Source organism: Sabethes cyaneus, chromosome 3, assembly GCF_943734655.1.
Source record: "Sabethes cyaneus chromosome 3, idSabCyanKW18_F2, whole genome shotgun sequence".
In the NCBI taxonomy this organism is placed as follows: Eukaryota; Metazoa; Arthropoda; class Insecta; order Diptera; family Culicidae; genus Sabethes; species Sabethes cyaneus.
The window spans coordinates 244,427,689-244,443,431 of record NC_071355.1 but is presented as its reverse complement, the minus strand read 5'-3'; the positions used below and the strand labels follow the sequence as shown (position 1 = coordinate 244,443,431).

Here is a 15,743-nt window from a genome sequence, read left to right as displayed (position 1 = left end):
AAAAACAAAAGGTGAAGTTTCGATAACGGAATGTAGCACCTAGGCTTTGCTTTGCTTACTGCTCATTCTTTGCTGTTTTGAAATTAACTCCGCCAACATTGCCAACCAAATTAACATTGCCAACCTAAAACCAACGATTCAAGCGAATTACGTGTTGTTCACTCATTTATTTTGAACTCCCGACAACGGCAATCGAAATTACAATAAACGTAAATATTGCTCCAAAGTTCTAATTTATTGCCTTTAGCCAGGTTTTGGTTGATTTTAAAAAGCAGGCAGTTTAAAAAACTACACTTTGAGATCTAAAATATCTGTCAAGAGCAAGAAAATTGGCTGACAGGTTGGTCGAGCTATTATACGCCACTGCAATTCATGAATGAATTGTTTCGAAGGATAGGAAACTGATAAAGACAAACATTGTCAGCAGTTCAGTAGCAATGCGCACGGGCTGGCAGATAAAAGCATACTACCAGGGGTAAAACTGTATACGCTGAATGCGTTTTATATTCGCCTTCATGCAGGGCTGATGTCTATTGTTTCGAACACTACTCGTAGGCTTCTTCGGCGTCTGTTTTCAAACTTTTAAAGCAAATGCTTAATGTTTCAAATAAAAATTGAAATACCTGAGAAATTTTGATATAATGCTAATAATATTGATTGAGCAAAGGCAACACTGGAGCTCCGGTCGAGGGTGTTATCTGGGGTGGCATTACGATTCTCGTTTCGAGCGATTTTGGTTCGTTTCGACCACGTTAAACGAATGAACGAAACGAACCAAAATCACTCGAAACGAGAATCGTAATGTCACCCCTGATTACATCACCAAACCGTCTTCTATTCGGGAAAGCGAAACAAAATTTGAAAATTGAAATTATACTGTAATATGTAAAAATTTTTCAGTACGTCCAACTTTTTATTTTGTCATTTTTCACATGAAGTATTTGCTCTTCTTATGAAAAGTAAGAGATTGAAATTTCTTTGAAAAATGTATATCAACACTAAATTTACACGATGGTGTAAAATTGCAAAGAAAGGTAAAAGGGATTGTGGCTTCTGATTGTGCTTATAATCTGGATATGTACACTGATTTTATATAGAAACTCTCAGTCTCAGCTTTCCTCCGATAAATGTCTTAAATTTTCATTTTACACCCATTGCTTCCCGTAAAATATAGTCCAACGTTCAAACCTCAATTACAAGTTATACTTACAATTTTATAAAACAAATTGGTTGCACGATAGCTCTACCCGCTCTATATAAAAACTCAAAATAATGACATTCTACCGGTTTAACCGGAAACTAAACTAAACGGAACTGAAAACAAAACAAAAATACCTACCGGTTAGTCACAGTTACGGAACGAATTATTTTGTAACAATTTAAAATGTTACAATTCGTAAATCCATCTGTTCAAAATCATCGATTTCTTCAGTATTTGTTAAACATTGTAAATATTAATAAAGGATGTTTCTTATAGTTTTTCGATTAAGAATTTGTGGTTGAAACTGAATTCAACAATTTGCCTACCGTGTGATTCAATCAGCTTGACAAACGTTAATTTACTTTCCAATTAGCGAGTGCTGAACCTCACAGTTGTTTTCTGATCAGGGGCAGTAACTGTTCTAGATAAGGTTACCTGCAACGAATAGCTGACTCAGTTAGAGCCGGACAGTACTTGAGGTTTGAGTCACTTGACCGTTACCAGCACGTGTGAGTGCCCGAACTAGGAGGGATTTTTTCATTTTGTAATTCTAGCACATTTCTGTTTATCTAGCAAACGCCAAAGTGCTCGATCCCATTAAAATCAATTTCCATCATAAAAATCTAATTTCATTATATTCGTCCCATCCAATCGCTTGGAAAATCATTCGTAATGTTCCTAACAAAAGCATTTCGGTCATTATCGTTTCGTCTTCTACTATTCTTTGCAGATTTGTTCGCCACTCCGAATCGAATTGAAGGTAACGGCCGAGGCTGCTCTCTATGTCTGACACCGACAGCAACGGTAGTGTTGGCAAGGGAAGATCCCAACAATCGGACAATAGCCGCAGTAGCAGCAGCAGCAGCCGAAACGCGACGACGGTGGGTGCTCCTCGGCAAGATGACGTGAATGAACTCGACTGCGAAGCGACGAAACTGATTGGACCACTTTTACACAATCAACAAAAAACCCAATAATCGGCCTCCCGGACGACGAGACGAACCCGATTCGCTGCCTGGGATTTTTGCTGACACGGTCTGCCTTCGATGAAGAATTCGCTACGAAACTAAAAAAAAAAAGAAACAAAACAACATTTACGCACAACAACACAGCACGGACTTACACCGAGCACTAGTTTTTTTTTGATGAAACAGCTAAAGGACCAGAAATTCAAGCTCATCAGAATGCTGACCCGGAGAAATTGGCTGCTGCGGTGCAGCATCCTGATCAACGTGGCCGTGCTGCTGTATCTGTGCAGCCATGTGCTGATCGGCGGCGGGAACTTTGCCCTCGGTCCGGCCTATATCATATCGGATGAGTCGATGCTGAAAGCGCCTCAGACCGCCCAGTACCGGACCCACATTCCAGCCCACGTGGCCCAGCAGCAGCAGCAGCAGCAGCAGCAGCAACAGTCGTCCCGGCAGGAGGAACGGGAAGCGCTGCTGCAAGCAGGCCGCAGCAGTGTGGTGGTCAAGATCCAGGAGGACGGGGTAAGCCGCTTTGCAGACATAATTAATCTTGATTAGCTATGATTACGTGTGGTGCGTGTGGTTCGAGTGGCCCCGGGAGTGAACCCAGCAGGGCCTCTAGTTTTAAGTTATTTATCACTTCTCGTTCAGTTGGGTTTCCCTCTGCGGCCCAATGTTACAGACATTTGTTCGTTCAACAATTCATCATAATTTTGGTGACATTTGCTCGCGAGTGCAATGCACCAAGAACAATGTTTACCGCCTATAGGCTAATATTTAATGGGTGATAATTCTGAGAACACGGCCAATTATTTCGGTGGAGTGTGCTGTGTGTTACATGCGGTGAATCTCCACGGGAACTTGGTCTTCCAGAAAATGACACACATACTCACTCCGTTGCTGATCTTTGTTTGCTCACTTTATTTCGAGTGCAGCGCAGTTGGTTGAAATATTTGGGAAGTTCAACTGCCTCGCCTCGTAAGGAATATTAATCACGTCTTTTGTGTGAGATGTCATTTGCACAGCAGAAGCACCTGCATCGAATTAGCATTGCGGTTCCGAAGGTGCCAAGGAAGCTAATGGGTTGGGTACTTGATGGCTCAGGCATCTACTATTTGTTTAAAGAATGTATGCAGCGAACGACGACGGTGACCCGAATTTAGCGAGTTCAACTGCAACTGAAGTAGGGATGCAAATTTACCCGGGTGACATCAGCATCAGCGCCTCGAAAGGATAAATGTACTTTCTACAGTAAAGAAAAAGTTTTCAAATGGGATGTGTGTGTATGACTAGCGGTCGCCCGTCGGTTCGTTGAGATGACAATTGAAACGATAAGTGTCGGTGATTGAGAAGCGCTATAAAGGAGGTCGATGTCCCATTTTAAAATTAATGCTCGACTGTGGTAGCGTCTTTGTTGATTTTAAATGCAGTAAAATTGTTGCACGTACTGTTTCTAATGGAACTTTGGTTGGCTTTAAAGTCGAATATGGGAATTTTTCAAAATTATTGTGGATGGATGTGGATGATATTTTTTGGTTGGAAGATTAGGACCACTGCGACCATTATTTTGACCTATTGTGGTATTTTGTACATAGGCATAACTATCGGACTTAGACACGAAAACAATGTTTCTCCTATTTTTTCAGTAAACTCAACCGAAAAATTCCAATTTTACTCAATCGAAGAAGAAAAATGTTATCATGAAAATATTGTATGGGAAAATATTTTCACGATGGTGCAAAACTTTGAAGGAATATGATTTGATTTTAGTCACCGTGCACTTATGTATGTGAATGTATTCAAATTAATCACGATCGTGATCAATTTGAATACATTCACAACTTTGAAGTAAATTCGAAAGATGTTCAGCCTCATGAAAAAGTTTCCAAATATGATCAAAAATATAACGACCAAGTTGTGACACAGTTTTTCTCCAAATTTTTTTTTTGACTTACGACTTAGGTCTTTCTTCATGTTTCGAACTTTTCAAAATAGGGAGCTGAACAGCTGATAACAGACTAGACTGCCCACTGAATAACCACTGAAAGGGCAAGAAACAACTTTTTCAGACTCAGAATAACTAGTTCAAACTATTTTTTTCTTTCTTCTTTACTTGTATAGGACTATACGTGGTCCTGACGTAAACTATTTTGGAATTTGTCTGTTGCGAAGAATGATTAATTGGATGAACTGGAATATTTCGATATAGACCAAAATATATTAGGGCGATGGAGGGGTTCGCTTCCACGTTCTTTTGGTTGGTATCCGACTGTTTTGCAAACTAAACTACTGCCGTCCGCCATATTAGGCAGTTTGATACCTAATTTTGTTTTATCCTCCCAATTCTCTCATTCCCCCACGCATACTTATCCATGCGACGATATTATTTGTATGACGGTTCTTTGTTTGTACCACCAGCAGATAAACTGTTATGTACACGGTCAGTGTGATAGAAGCAAAGCTGTACGTCGCCGACGATCGCACGGCAAGTCTCAGATTAAATCCACCGCCGGATGTATTTTCTCTTTCTTATTTACTATTATTTACTACGCGGTTATGACGTATACTATTTGTATACTATGCCCAAAATTCTTCAATTTGTCAAATCTGCAACCAATTCCAGGGATTCAAGTCATTTACAGCGAATGTCCTTGGAGGTATACCGCACAACAAGGCGCTTGTAGTTACGCATCGTTTTTGTAAACATTGCTTGACAGATTGTTGGCTGTTCATCGTAGCAGTTATATTAAATTTAGCAGCAGCCAGAAACGGCTAGCCAAACCATAGCCATTTTACCATTTTTTTCGACTTGGCCTCACTGAACTTCCCGATCACTGTGCGCACGGCTTTTTCACTTACACCTTCTATTTTCGCAAATTTTCAAAGTGACATTCGACGTACTGCATAATTTTTCGCCTTTTTTCTGTTGTGGAAGCCCACGCATTTTGATCAGATAAGATAGCACAGTCAAAAGTAAATAACAAGATGCAACCACAAAAAGATTGTGAGATGGTAGCGGCTATTTTCTTGGACAGCCTTTACAGAAAAACCAACTTATGCTAAATGATCTCTGTATGGGTAATGATTTTGATTAAACAATAAAATCTGCTGCTAATCGGGTCTGTCCTTAATAAATTTTACATAAGAAATTTAACTGTTGGTTTCAAAAAGCTGTATCACGAGATCAAACAGTCATGCTCTATTTTAAAATAATTGATTCCCCTGAAAATTTACCCGTTTGAGTAATTCATATCTCATGAACCATAGAACCGAAAATGTAAATAAATTTTTTATGAAAATAAGAATAAATTTTTCTGGAAAGTTATTCATTCGCGAAGATCGTGAATTGCGCACAATTTCAATCTCTTGAAAACGCGAAACGCAAGATCTTCCCTCTTTCTTTTCAGACCTTTTTTTTTGCTCCTGGCCACTAAACAACTAAATGTTGGTACAGATGCAAGAAACGTACCCAATTTTACTTATTTGGACCTCAGAAGCTCCGAGTTTTGAAAGCGGAATATTTCCAACCAAAACTTTGAGGTGAAATTTCTTTCTCAGTGCTTGCTCTCATGCGGAAATAAATCCGGGGTGCCTCAAGGAAGTAGTTCGTGACCACTGTTATCTATACCTATAAAAAAGGATTTCTGTCTGTCTGTCTGTCTGTCCCTATGTTCCTTTTAGAATCGAAAACTACTGAACCGATCGGCGTGAAAATTTGCATATAGGGGTTTTTGGGGCCAGGGAAGGTTCTTATGATGGTTAGAGACCCCTCCCCCTCTAAGAGGGGGGCTCTCATACAACTGTAACACAAATTTTTGCATAACGCGAGAACTAATCAAGCGAATAGAACAAAATTTTACATGTGGGTGTTTTTGGAGACAAGAATTTTTTCTATGGTGAATTAGGACCCCTCCCCACTTTAGGAGAAGGGGGGCTCCCATACAAATGAAATACAAATTTCCTCATAACTCCAGAACTAATCAAGCAAATGGAACCATATTTGGCATGTGGGTGTTTTTGGAGGCATGAATTTTTTCTATGGTGAATTGAAACCTCTCCCTGCTTTGGTTACTCCTATACAAATGAAAAACAAATTTTCTCATAACTCTAGAAGTTGGTGGAGTTGTCTTCTACTTTACTGTGAGGAAAATTTGTATATTAAAACACGCATGAACTCCTCAGAAACTTGCAAAACTCGAGATTGTGGCAAAGGTCATCCGAGATTCACGATTTATGTACAACACAGTTTAATTTGTGGCAATACGAAGTTTGTCGGGTCAGCTAGTTTCTTTTAAATTAATTATTTTATCAGTCCAGGTCTCAACATTTAGCGTTAAGTAGCCCACAGTTCTGGCCCGCCTGGTAAGCTTCTAGGTATGGTGCTTCGAATTACGGCTGAACGCTGCGTAATTGCCCTGTACTCTGATAACCGGCTGCGAAGTCTGTCGATAAAGAAGGGTCACGTTTTAAAGTCGTTTATATCCAAGACTTTGTTTTTATGCCAACAGTTCTGCTCGCAGCGTAGATATATTTCTCTCCCATCGCCGATACTTACTTTGCTTTACTTTTTCGGCGACAATCCGCTCGAATCTGTGGCGATTTTAGGAGCAGTCTTCTGTCTGAATATTGTTTTTGCTGGTTTCTCATTCGGCATCCTTACTACGTGGTCAGCCTACTGTAGCCTGTCGTGTTGTAGTCGCCTCACAGTATCCGCATCTTTGTAAACTTGGTATACTGAACGTAGGATCTTACGGTCAAAACCGCTATGAGCTCGTTGGTCGCTCTCTTTTAACGTCCACGCTTCATGGCCGTAGAGTACCATCGAGAGAATTAGCATCTTATAGACCACGAGTCGCGTTCGCAGTCGCAGGCTACGGGACTTCAGCTGGCAACGCAATCCGTACAAGGTCCTGTTGGCAGTTGCTTTCCGCCTTCTTACTTCACGGCTCACGTCGTTGTCATATGTCATTAACAGCCTAACCAGCTTTGATAAAAAAAACCAGATTTAAGCATAATCCGCCACAGCTCATTTCGTCTAACCGAATCGTACGCTGCCTTGAAGTCTATGGACAAATGGTGAGTTTGCAAGTTGAATTGAATGGCCATCAGTATTGTTATGATAGTCAAAATACATTCTAATAGATGGAATGTTTTAACGTGTGTATTTAAAAAGGACTAGTTTTGGATGGCGATGAAAAAAGAAAAGAACGTAAGATAATTCAATGAAACCAATTTTTCTTAAATTTACGTTTATTTAGCCTTCTGGTTCTACGCCCTGCTGGGTGGTCTTTCGTCAGTTGACGTGATGCTTCGCCATGGCCAATTAAAAGATTCAGTTCTTTCGTGGCCTTGACGATCAACTGCTTCTCTGTTTTGGCCACGAAATTATTGGAGTACATCTTCCGTTTGAGATTCATCCAAAGTTTTTCTCGCGGTCCCATCTAGGGTTACGTTGGGAAGATTTGATGGTCTTCAGTACAACGTTTAGCCGGTTTATTTCCTTCAGTGATCTGTTGGTATAATGCAGCGATTCCCAACCTTTTTTGCTTCGCGAACCCCCTAGCGGAATTCCCTATACTATTCTACAGCGAACTAAACTTTTGGCGAACCCCTGTTCGCGCACCCCCATTCGGGAAACGCTGGTATAATGGGTCCAGGCCAAGTTCGCCCAAAAGGCTGCTTACTCCTTCGCATGATACTTTTGAGGCGGTAACTCTCGACAGGCACTTCGTGTTGTATATCTTCCTGTTCAGCGTAAGCCCCGGACGAAAGAGCGGCGCGATATGGACATTCGCTCGTTGATCGTCAGTTACAGAAGGAAGTCGGGAACTAGATGTGGGAGATATATTTGACGTCATCGGTTACCTCCTTGGTAGGAAACGCTCCTCATGTTTGCCAGGTACTTCTTTATCATTTGGCGGGTTGCTCCGACTTCATGGCCGTCGCTGTCGCGCAGCACTGTCAGGCGGCCAGCGCCAGACTTCCAGAAGAAGATGACGTAGATGCCGGATCGGCTATATCTGGTGGACACAAAATGTCTCACCATGTCCAACTTCTTCGCTCCAGGGTGAAACTGACGGGTACGAACAAAACATCGAGCGTAGTACCTTGACTGGTTTCGCAGTCTATTTTAGTAAAGACATGCTAAACAATTAGAACAAAATTGACTTATGCTGCACCAAGTCGTATTTTCTTCGGCATTTTTTCCAAATTTTTGGCACTGTATCATCAGAAAATAATCGACTCCTGAAAATAATAACCTAAAATTAAAAGTAGATACGACTAAAAATGTTCTTACATAAGAATTTATTAGTATAAAATTAATGCTTACACGGCTTGTGCCCAATATTTTATTAACAAGCCTTTTGCATTTAAAATCTAATCCTGCCAAATCTTCCTCAGCGAAAAGTCAATTCTTCGTTAAGTTCTACCCCTCTCAGTTTGATATCGAACAAAAAAAAAGCAACTAGTTAACCTTCCACCTTAATAAATTATTCATGCTTCTGTCCGGTTGCACCTGAAGCGACCGAAAATATAAAGCGGCTTTAAATTGAGCCTTCCTATAATAGGTCACCATTCGCTGCTCTTATCGTGTCCTCCATAACAACGAACGAACGAACGGACGGAGGGTGGGGCTCCCTTATGAGCCAATCAAGCCAGCCTAAATGACGCACGATGAAGCTAATTTGGGTCTCTCCCCCCCGAAGCTGATCGATTGATTGTTGAACGAAATCGACATCGATAATCACAGGCTATCGGAATGGTTGATGATGGCACGATTCGGTTCACCTTATGCCACCACCAGCAGCCGAACTGATCGACGGTGATCTTGCTTGCCGTTGTCGGTGCCGCCAATTGATGGTTTCAAGCCCGGTTTGTTTTAGGGTCGTCTCGAGGTGAAATATATCGGGCAACAGGAGCAGGAGCGTAGCGGTGGAAAGCAGAGTTGTTCCAATTCGATTACTCGTGTTTCGTGTTGTTTAATTTAAAATCGTCAGTCTGTGTATGGCCTTTGGCCATCAAATTACCGCCTCTGATTCTGTGCCACCGAACCACACGTGATCTCACTTTCCAACGCAAAAAAATCATTCCTCGATTCGACTAACCATTTCATAACAAATTGCAGATCAGCGTTCAAGAGGTTCCCCAACAGCAGCAACCGCAGCAGCTGCTGCAACCACAGAATCAACAGGACCAGCTGCTGCTGCTGGACCCCGCACGAGATGTAGATAACACTAATAATAACGTAAACTTAGATGATAGACGATTCGATGTGCCAACGGAAACCAGCAACAGCAACAACAACAATAATGGCCCAAGCGGGTCGAACAACAAGATTGCCGACGCTCTTTATCAGGACGCGGCAGTCGTGGCAGGCGCCGGAGCTGGTCTCCTCAATGCTAGTGATATCTTCTCGACTACGGCGTCGATCGATCTCGATGCGAAGCTAAGGTAAGTGAGCGAGCGTCAATGAATATGTCTTCATTAGTTGGTTGTTCCACACCGTCTCTGTACCGTATTACATTGTCCGTTCGTACTTTTCTCTCCTGCAGGTCGTTGCTGAACTGTCACGATCGTGACTACGAGCCGTACATCGGCCAGCGGGGTGACTTCTGGGTGCTGAAGAACTACATCCGCGCCGAACACGGCGAGCTGCGTTGCCATGAAACAATCACCTACACCACACATGCCGACTACACGTTCCTCGACAATCTGATACCACTGCTCGAGAGGTAAGAAACGCTCGACGACGGCCGGGGACTGACTTTTCGGGTGCTCGACTGGCCAAGGTCGAGGTTTGTCGCTTACCTTGCCAACCCGTCCATGAGTACGTGAGTACGTCTGACGAACCAGACCAGACACTGGCAGACTGGCAGAGTGTTTTATGTGATCATCAAATTGATTTTATTGTGCGCTTGCGATGTTTTACTGCCGTACGGAAGTACGGAGATCGTTAGTAGCATAATGGGGGTTGTTCGCACGTTGGTGGTCCTAAGTGGCCAGCGCAATGCAGCCAATTAGCGAATTGTTTAAAAATAATATTTCTGTAATTTTCTTTTAAAATAAACAAAACCCATTTCTGCTTCAGGTGGAATGCCCCGGTCAGTTTAGCGATGCACGCGCCGGGCACCGACTTTGCACCGACGATAAGTGCGATCAAGTATCTGCGCGACTGCCTGCCGGAGAGTCATTTAGTCCGTCAGTTTGTCACGTTTCATATTTATTTTAGTAGTAAACATATTCCAAAAAACGTAAGTACTGGTTCTTTAGCTGTTTTCTTGAACGTTTGAAATTGAGATTTTTAATTCGTAGGTTCCTAAATACGATAAAGTGCTGGAACAGCCCAGCAACTGTACGCTACCGGCGCCGTACTTCAACGTGTCCAGCTCGCAGCTGTACAAGACACAGAAGAAGCTGCTGTATCCGGTCAATGTGGGGCGAAACATTGCCCGGGATGCGGCGATGACCCACTTCCTGCTAGCTAGTGATATCGAATTGTACCCGAATCCGGGCCTAGTGCATAAGTTCTTAGAAATGATAGTTAGGAACGAGCCGGTCCTGCAACGCAAGAACCCACGGTAAGTTCTAATAACCTTTCCAATTAGTACCCTTAGTTAAAAGTTTTTTTTTCCCGCAGAGTTTTTCCACTATCGATATTCGAGGTGGACAGCAGTTCGCCGGTTCCGCGGGATAAAACCGAACTGCAGGAACTGCTGCGAAGCGGAAAGGCGATATCATTCCACAAGCGGGTCTGTTCCAGTTGCCACGGCGTCCCCAAGTCGAAGGAGTGGATCGCTGCCAACGAAACTGACGGTAAGAAGACGCCCGCTTAGCATTGTGGGTCCAACGAACCAACCCTAACCGGTTTGCGTTTTTTTTTACTTTTTTTTAGACCTGGGCGTCTTTCACATAGGCAAACGGGTGGGCTATTTTGTCCACTGGGAGCCCATCTACATCGGTACCCATGCCGATCCCCACTATGACGAACGGTTGAGTTGGGAGGGCAAAAGTGATAAAATGACGCAGGTGAGTTTTGCGGTTTTTAGGAGCAGCTACTGTAGCTTAATTAAACTTTATTAATAATTACTCTTGTCTTATTGAAAGTGATTTCTGTAATATTGCATCGATGAAAATGATTTTTTATTATAAATTAACAAAATATTCGTTCAAAATTTACACTTATATTACTGAATTGAGTAAAGTGAAAATGCCAGCGCTACAAGTTTGGAGAAAATATGATTTTTATGGGTTATGTACATAGTGTATTAAATAATAATCGAGATCATCGCAGCATGATTTCAGGCTAGCATGACAATAAATGTTTAAGAGAAATTACAACAGATAGGTAATCTCATTTCAGTTGAAATAAAGGATTATGAAAAAAATGAAAATGAGATAAAAGGGTTATCCCATTTTCAATAGAATCCGATAGCTAAGTAGGGTACGGGTGAAGTGACACATATCGTTTGTTTAAAGAATTAAGAGGGTCTACCACATTGTACTATCTTTACTATATCAGCATATTTACATACGAGTTGTATCGTGGTTCTCGCACCACCCGATGTTTGTTTATGTTCCAAATCAATGAGATAGAAATTAACCAAACTTCACGATTTTCTTTGCGTCAGTAAATAAGAAACAAGTCATGCTATTAAACTTGCCGACATTCCCAGTTTAGGTCACCTCCTAATCACCCACAGATAATTTTTTTGTAGGTCCTATAGTTTTCGAGTTATATTTTTTACTAAAAAAAAGAGAAAAAATGCGTTTTTTCCAAAAGTTAGTCTAGAGCAATTTTCGAAAAACTAAGTATGCAAAGTTGCTTATTTACATGAACTCTTTACGCACAGAAAGTTTCATTGAATTCTGAGAGGGTGCTGCCAACTCCATAGACGAGTTGGCGTGAAATCCGTCAAATGCTTCAAGAACTGCTTTGTTTAGCGCTTAGACAGTAACTAGTAAGGATTATCTCTTAGTTGAGTTCGAACGAGCGGCAATGAGTAAGGACAGTATATACCCAACATATACACTGATTTGAAAGCAGCATCTGATCGTATCGATCATGATATTCTGCTAGCTCAGCTTAGTAAACTGGGAATGTCGGCAAGTTTAATAGCATGACTTGTTTCTTATTTACTGACGCAAAGAAAATCGTGAAGTTTGGTTAATTTCTATCTCATTGATTTGGAACATAAACAAACATCGGGTGGTGCGAGAACCACGATACAACTCGTATGTAAATATGCTGATATAGTAAAGATAGTACAATGTGGTAGACTACGGTGGGCTGGGCACGAGACCAGAATGCCCGACGAAAGATTAGTCAAAACTAGTTTTAGTAGAGATGCAGGAAGAGGTCGTAGGTCTCGAGGCTGACCTCGCACCCGATGAATGTGCGCTGTCGAGAATGATGCACGTACAGCTGGTGTTCGAGGGAATTGAAGAACGGCAGCCCAGGAGCGACAGCACTGGAGGATTATAATTCGTTCGACGCAGGATCGAAAACGGACCATCGCCACTAAAGTAAAGTAAAGTGTCATCTTCCTCTTCATGATAGCCCAATATTTCTCAATTGACCTAAACTGGGGACCAAGGACAACTCACAAGATTTGGCCGAAACACCATGAAATGATCACGAGATAGGGTAAGCAAAATTCACTTCTTGAGGAAAAATCCGGTTTCCTCGTTATACCTGGAACGAACACCAGAGTTTTCTGGCCACAACGGCAGATGCCCAATCAAACCATGAATTTTTGCACAAATTTATCAGCAAACACATATTTGGTTTTGATACGAAGATCATCCCGAGCCATTGCAAGATAAATCTTGTGCCCTGGTGTATGACCGAAGCCCGTCTTCACGTACGTCTCATAATCCATGCGAACGCATCCGACGAAATTATTCGGCCCTAAATCGTACAGCTTTCAAGTACGGATTCTGGCCCCACTGTTTTGTTTAAAGAACCGATGTAGGACTCAACACGGAGGTGAATTCTTCGTACTGCGCAGCAGGTGTCAAATTTCGATGTGTTGTTCGGATTGTTTTTGATGGCTACTGGTGTGGCAAAAGGTGAGCCACCAAGAGTTTAGGCGTAGAAATCCCTAAAAAAATTATAATAAGAGAATACGTTCAAGAAATCCGACGGCACTCGAGGGAACTAACCAGTATGACTGTCTTCCATTACCAGCACTCCATCTTTAACTCTAGATGATGGACTTTCTATCTGATCTGACCAGCAGTCGCTCCAGTGACGCTTTCCAGCCCTAATGGTGCTCCTCTTGCGCAGACTCTTACGGTAGACCCGGGATCGGGATACACCTAGAGTCCTGGACAATTCTCACAAAAGCCCTTAACACGGTCGTTCTTTCCTCAACTGGAATGTAATTCTTCCTTATCGCCGTCGTCTTCAGTATAGAAGCGGTAGAGTTTTGCGCTGTTTCGAGCAGTCATCTCTATTCTACTTGATCTTCTCGACGCCAATGTTTCAGGCGTCTCAGAAGTGGTGAATAGCTTTAGACTAGCCATCCTGCACGTTAAGGCTTCTGTTCCTGGTACCGATGAGGATGTTGAAGAGAATCGTTTTCGTTACACTATCGTCCGGCATCCTTGCGACGCATAAAGTTTCACCGACTTTCTCCAGATGTACGAAGGAAATCTTTTCAAGCAGTCTATGAGGCCTCCGCCAAATATCTTTGCACTCAAACATTTCAAGGTTTCATATGTCTTAGGTCTATGACCAGCGTCACAACTTCAAGTCCATAAAAACTACCGGTCTAATGAAAGTTTTGTACATTGTCAGCTTCGTACGTGTGCTTCTTAATGGTTGCATTTCACGAAGTAGGCCCAATTTTCTGCTGCGCCGGGCAAAGTAGGCCTAATTTACTGAATGCGCCGCTGGATCTTCATACTAGTGCTGTTGTCCAGCGATCCGAAATACACGAGCTTCCACTCTTAGTTTATCGCCGTCAACGGTTACAGTTTTTGGGAGGAGCCCGTTCGTCTCCTTCGTGCAGGTAGCGGCATGTTGGTATTCATGTATTTGGTCTTCAAAACATTTATTTTAACCCCAATTCTCCTGAACTTCGCTTTCAGTCTGGCGTAAATTTTCTCCACCACCGTAAGTTTCCTGGCTGTGCTATCAAAGTTATATGCGAAATTTAAGAGTTTTGCTGCTTTTGCTGAAGATCGTGCCTCTCATTTCGATGCCTGTTTATCAAATCGTCCTCTCAAGAGCGATGTTGAATAGCATGAAAGCCGTCACCTCGTCTCCAGAACTCCAAAACTACCACGAAGTTCCACAGCCTCTTATCCAGCAACTCCTATCTATACCTCCTCGTGGTACCATCCCTACGTTCCTTAGTGGAAATCGGACAACCGGTGGAAACTAGGGTCGTATGCGGATAGAGAAAGGGGGCACTCATGCGAAGGCTGAGTGTAAACTCTCCGTCTGTAAGACGGTTCTTGTAGGAGGTATGACTACTAGGAACCAAAGCAGAGCGTCCAAAGCCCTTAAGGATGGTTTTAAAAGCTGTTATCCATGGCTATTATGTAAAAACTTGAATGGATAAACCCCTAATCCAAGGTGTGACGCGACCCGTGCCGAGGGATGAATGGTGAAAGGAGTTCTATAAATTCTCTCGCCGCAACGGAGCCTGTGGAGTACCAGGGCGTCCCTCCACAGTAATTTGCCCTTGCTGCATCAAGCCGGTCACTGATGCAGTGGACGATTTCTACCCGTGCAAGCTCTCTCTGCCGAAAAACAAAGAAACGAATGAGGTGGAAAGGAGAGGGGAATAGGGGAGGAACAGGAATTGAACGATGCGCTAGCAGAGGTTCAATCCCGATCCTCGTCTAACCTCAACACGCCGACTCGTTGTAAGTCGACAAATGAAGATGTGGCTCCAACTCTCTACTCTACTCTGTGTGCTGGAGGGTGGGCTGAAACAAAAGGAGAACCGAACAATTATGGCTAGAAGGATGGCTGTACAATCGTTCAACCAATCTAAAAATATATAACTTCGAGTATGAGGGTTACTCGGTTTCGTACAAGATGAGATTTAACCTAGGAACACTTGCTCTGCAATCGTGGAGCACAAATAGTACGCAGACTGCAGTATCTTAAAAAGGGGAGATCTGGTTGGCGTCGCCGGTCAGGGTACCAGGTTCATAAACCTAGTCATCCCTGATTGGCACATATCTCGCTCCAGCTACCAGCCTGTCACTTCCTCAATAAGTGATAGGTAAGCTTGAAACGTATAGTAAAATAATAAATAAGAGGAAAAAATTACTTGTTCGTTCGTTAGCCGCCCGGTTAGCTTCGAGGCTCGATGCTGGTCAGACCAACCAGTCGTCGTATGTTCGAATCTCGTCTCGTCGTTCGAATTTCCCAAGCCTGCCCGCTTGCTAGTATTTCACAGTAATTCGATCATTTGGTATACTTCGGGACTCTTCGCCTAGTTACCGAGCGAATTCTGTACCAACCGTCTTTCACGGGTTGACGTATCTAACTCTTTGGAAGAAGCCAGTAGGGTACGGGAGGGTATTTCCAGCCCATTAAGCGGTAGCCTGAACAA

At 42.6% G+C, this 15,743-nt stretch overlaps 1 protein-coding gene across 1 annotated transcript in view; it reads left to right on the top strand.

The window, feature by feature from the left end:
• Positions 1-15,743, top strand: part of LOC128741631 (beta-1,4-glucuronyltransferase 1) — a 202,217-nt gene that overhangs the window by 173,376 nt on the left and 13,098 nt on the right. The window contains exons 4-10 of the mRNA XM_053837586.1: positions 1,932-2,691; positions 9,296-9,621; positions 9,723-9,902; positions 10,259-10,421; positions 10,483-10,748; positions 10,808-10,983; positions 11,063-11,196. Of these exons, the coding sequence (XP_053693561.1) occupies positions 2,347-2,691; positions 9,296-9,621; positions 9,723-9,902; positions 10,259-10,421; positions 10,483-10,748; positions 10,808-10,983; positions 11,063-11,196 (1,590 nt within the window). The 5' untranslated portion in view covers positions 1,932-2,346. The remainder of the gene's footprint in view (positions 1-1,931; positions 2,692-9,295; positions 9,622-9,722; positions 9,903-10,258; positions 10,422-10,482; positions 10,749-10,807; positions 10,984-11,062; positions 11,197-15,743) is intronic.